Here is a 3,619-nt window from a genome sequence, read left to right on the forward strand (position 1 = left end):
CGGGGCGCTCACTCCCGCTTCCGCAGGTGGATGTAGATGATGCCGCTGACCAGGGCGAGGGGGAAGGCCACCCAGGCCAGGGCGAAGCAATATCCGAAGCTGCCGCCTCGCGGGTGCTTCGCTAGGATCTCCTCGGCATGAATGGCATAGATCAAAGCCCCAGTAAACACCGCCACGCCTGCGGAAGACGAAAACCACGCGTCACGCAGTGCCCCTCAAGAAGACTACATTTCCCAATATCCCATGGGGGCAAAGAAACGCCGGAGGGCGAGTGGGCAGCGCCGTTGCCTGCTGGGAGTTGTGGTTCTCTCTCCCCAGAGCCGTGCAACTGCAGGGCGGCCTTAGGTAACCGATTTAATCTCTCTAGGTCCGATAATATCTATCCATCCAAGGAATACTTTTGAATGTGTTTCTATAAGACAAACATGCAGTAGTAAATTAATAAAGCAAGAGAGAGGCTTTGCAAGAACCTAGAAAAATAATGTTCCCCAAACTGAGGACTATGATTAAGTTAGCCCTTTGCACCTTAAGTCAAAAAATTAAAAAGTAAGCAAAACTCCTTGAAGTGTCTGATGCACAATAGGCACGCAAGAAACAGCAGTTGGCTGACATAAATACCATTACTATTATGATTCAGAGCTCTCTACTGAGGTACTAATTAGCTTATCCCCCAACGTCACCCCCAATCCCTGGGACCAAAACTATTTACCTATACCTCCTTCCCCAGCCCCGGCTCCCTGAAGCTCTAAGTTCCCTGATGACTCATAGGCACAAGCCACAACTATCATTAGCCACTGAAAACTACAAGTCCCAGCAATCCCTGGGGGCAGAGAGGTAGCCCACGGAGGCACCTCTCGTGGCTCTTGGGGTGTTGAAAATTGTTTTCTTCTGCGAGAGGCCCATTCTCAGGGCCCCCAGCATCTTGACGCACCCCACTTCCCTTCTGCTCAATTCTTGGGGGATTAGGGGTGGGGAGGGGCAGTGCTCACTGGTGCAAAGCTGGCAGAGGCCGGTGGCATAGAAGAGACCTCCTCGTCGCATTGTGTAGAGCTGGAACATGAACAGGATGAAGGACAGACAGCAGAGAATGAGGGAGAGCACCATGAGGACCTGCACCGCCTTCAGCCAGCCTGCAGTAAGGAGGACACAGAAGGGGACATCACGGTGGGTCCAGAGTGCCAGCTCCACCTGATTGCTCACCATGTGACCCTTCTCTGCCCCATCCCTGCTCCTGTTTAGACCCATACAAGCTCACTTACATTATTGCTTATGTTGACCTTGAGCCCTGTTACCTTGCTAAATTCCTGTCTCAGTTCTAGTAGTTGCTTTGCAGATTTTTATTTTATTTATTTATTTATTTATTTATTTATTTTTTTGAGACCAGGTCTTGCTCTGTTGCCCAAGCTGGAGTTCAGTGGTGCAATCATGGCTCACTGCAGCCTTGTCCTCCAGGGTTCAAGAAATTCTCTCACCCCTGCTCCTGAGTAGCTGGGGTCACAGGCACAAGCCACCACACCTGGGTAATTTTTAAATTTCTTGTAGAGACAGCGTTTCCCTATGTTGTCCAGGCTGGTCTTGAACTCCTGGGCTCAAGTGATCCTTCCTCCTCAGCCTCCCAAGGTGCTGGGATTACAGGTGCGAGCCACTGTGCCTGTCCACTTTGCAGAATTTTAATGGATTTTCTACAACATGTTTACTGGGAATAGAGACACTTTTTCCTAATTTATTTCCCATGCCTTTTATTTTTCTTGCCTTCTTGCATTGGCTACTCCAGTAAAACGTTGAATAGAAGTGGTAAGAGCAGACCACTTCCTTTAATCTTAGTTTTGCATTAAATCTTTCACATAGAACTTTAGATAGATGCAGCTCTATTTCTTTAGAACTTCAATGCACCTGGCCCCACCCCTTTAGCACCTTAAGTGGTTTCAGCCCCATTCCCTTGGCACTTGGATGAAATGGTCCCAGGCGTCCATTCAGAGCACGAGCCCCATCTCCTTAAGGCTTTTGAAAAATACTCTTGGGATCAGAATCTTGGGAGGTTTTTCTCTATTTTTTTTTTTTTTTTAAGATGGAGTCTTACTCTGTCGCCCAGGCTGGAGTGCAGTAGTGCAATCTCAGCTCACTGCAACTTCCACCTCCCGGTTCAAGCGATTCTCCTGCCTCAGTCTCCCAAGTAGCTGGGACTACAGGCGTATGACACCATGCCCGGCTAATTTTTTTGTATTTTTAGTAGAGACGGGAATTCATCATCTTGGCCAGGCTGGTCTCAAACTCCTGGCCTCATGATCCACCCGCCTTGGCCTCCCCCTCTCTATTCTTTAAACCTATAGCATGCCATCTCACCCTTTCTGAGTCAGAGAAGGAGGCTTTTATCTATATGACCTCTTCAGAACAGGAGGTACTGGCTGGACGTGGTGGCTCATGTCTGTAATCTTAGCACTTTGGAAGGCCGAGGCAGGTGGATCACCTGAAGTCAGAAGTTTAAGACCAGCCTGGCCAACATGGTGAAACCCTGTCTCTACTAAAAATACAAAATTAGTCAGGCATGGTGGCACACACTTGCAGTCCCAGCTACTCGGGAGGCTGAGGCAGGATAATTGCTCGGAACTGGGAGGCAGAGGTTGCAGTGAGCCGAGATTGTGCCACTGCACTCCAGCCTGGGCAACAAGAGGAAAACTCCATCTCAAAAAAAAAAAAGAAAAAAAGAAAAAAAACCAAGACGAAGGTACATCCAGACAGGCGGGACATGCATTAGCCCTAGGCACTCAGCAACTCAGGCCTGGACCCCGCCCACTCCAACTTTGTTGGGGGAGGGTTCCCAATCTTGGTTCCCTGAGGACACTAAGGGTTTCCCTTCCCCTTTGAAGACCAGTCCCGCCGCCCTCACCCCTCACCATTCTCGCTGACGTTACTGCAGGCCCACGTTTTGGTGTCATTGTTCCACGTGCAGTCGTACCAGAGATTCAGGGACTCTTTCCCGGGGAGAGTCCACCAGGACTGAGATGGACAGAGAATGAAACAAGGGGCAGGGTTAGGAAAGGGGAGGGGACAGGGTCAGGGAGACTGTGGGAAGGGCTGGGAAAAGGGTGGGGTATCTGGGATGGGGCAGAACTGGGGAGAGTTAGGATTTAATATGAGAGGGGGTAGGGTCAGGATAGGGAGGAGGCATCGGAGGTAGAGCTAAAAGGGTTAACCTGGTGGTTCACGCCTGTAATCCCAGCACTGTGGGAGGCTGAGGCAGGCGGATCACTTGAGGCCAGGGGTTCGAGACCAGCCTGGGCAACATGGTGAAACCCCGTCTCTACCAAAATAAAAAAAATTAGCCGGGCGTGGTGGCGGGTGCCTCTAATCTCAGTGCTCGTGGGGCTGGAGAATCGCTTGAACTGGGAGGCTAAGGTTGCAGTGAGCCGAGATCGCACCACTGCACTCCAGCCTGGGGGACAGAGTGAGACCCTGTCTCAAAATAAATAAAATAAAGGCCGGGCACGGTGGCTCAAGCCTGTAATCGCAGCACTTTGGGAGGCCGAGATGGGCGGATCACAAGGTCAGGAGATCGAGACCATCCTGGCTAACACGGTGAAACCCCGTCTCTACTAAAAAAATACAAAAAACTAGCCGG

At 50.5% G+C, this 3,619-nt stretch overlaps 1 protein-coding gene across 1 annotated transcript; it reads right to left on the minus strand.

Annotated features, from left to right (window-relative positions):
• Positions 1 to 3,003, minus strand: EMP3 (epithelial membrane protein 3; the record flags this gene model as incomplete). The annotated part of the gene is made up of 3 exons (XM_011979405.1): positions 1 to 178; positions 990 to 1,130; positions 2,895 to 3,003. Coding segments are annotated over 3 exons (420 nt in total), but the record flags the coding sequence as incomplete, so codon positions are not given.
• Positions 3,004 to 3,619: the final 616 nt, after the last annotated feature.

The sequence above is a fragment of the Mandrillus leucophaeus genome, unplaced genomic scaffold (assembly GCF_000951045.1).
Source record: "Mandrillus leucophaeus isolate KB7577 unplaced genomic scaffold, Mleu.le_1.0 Scaffold200, whole genome shotgun sequence".
NCBI classification, from domain to species: Eukaryota; Metazoa; Chordata; class Mammalia; order Primates; family Cercopithecidae; genus Mandrillus; species Mandrillus leucophaeus.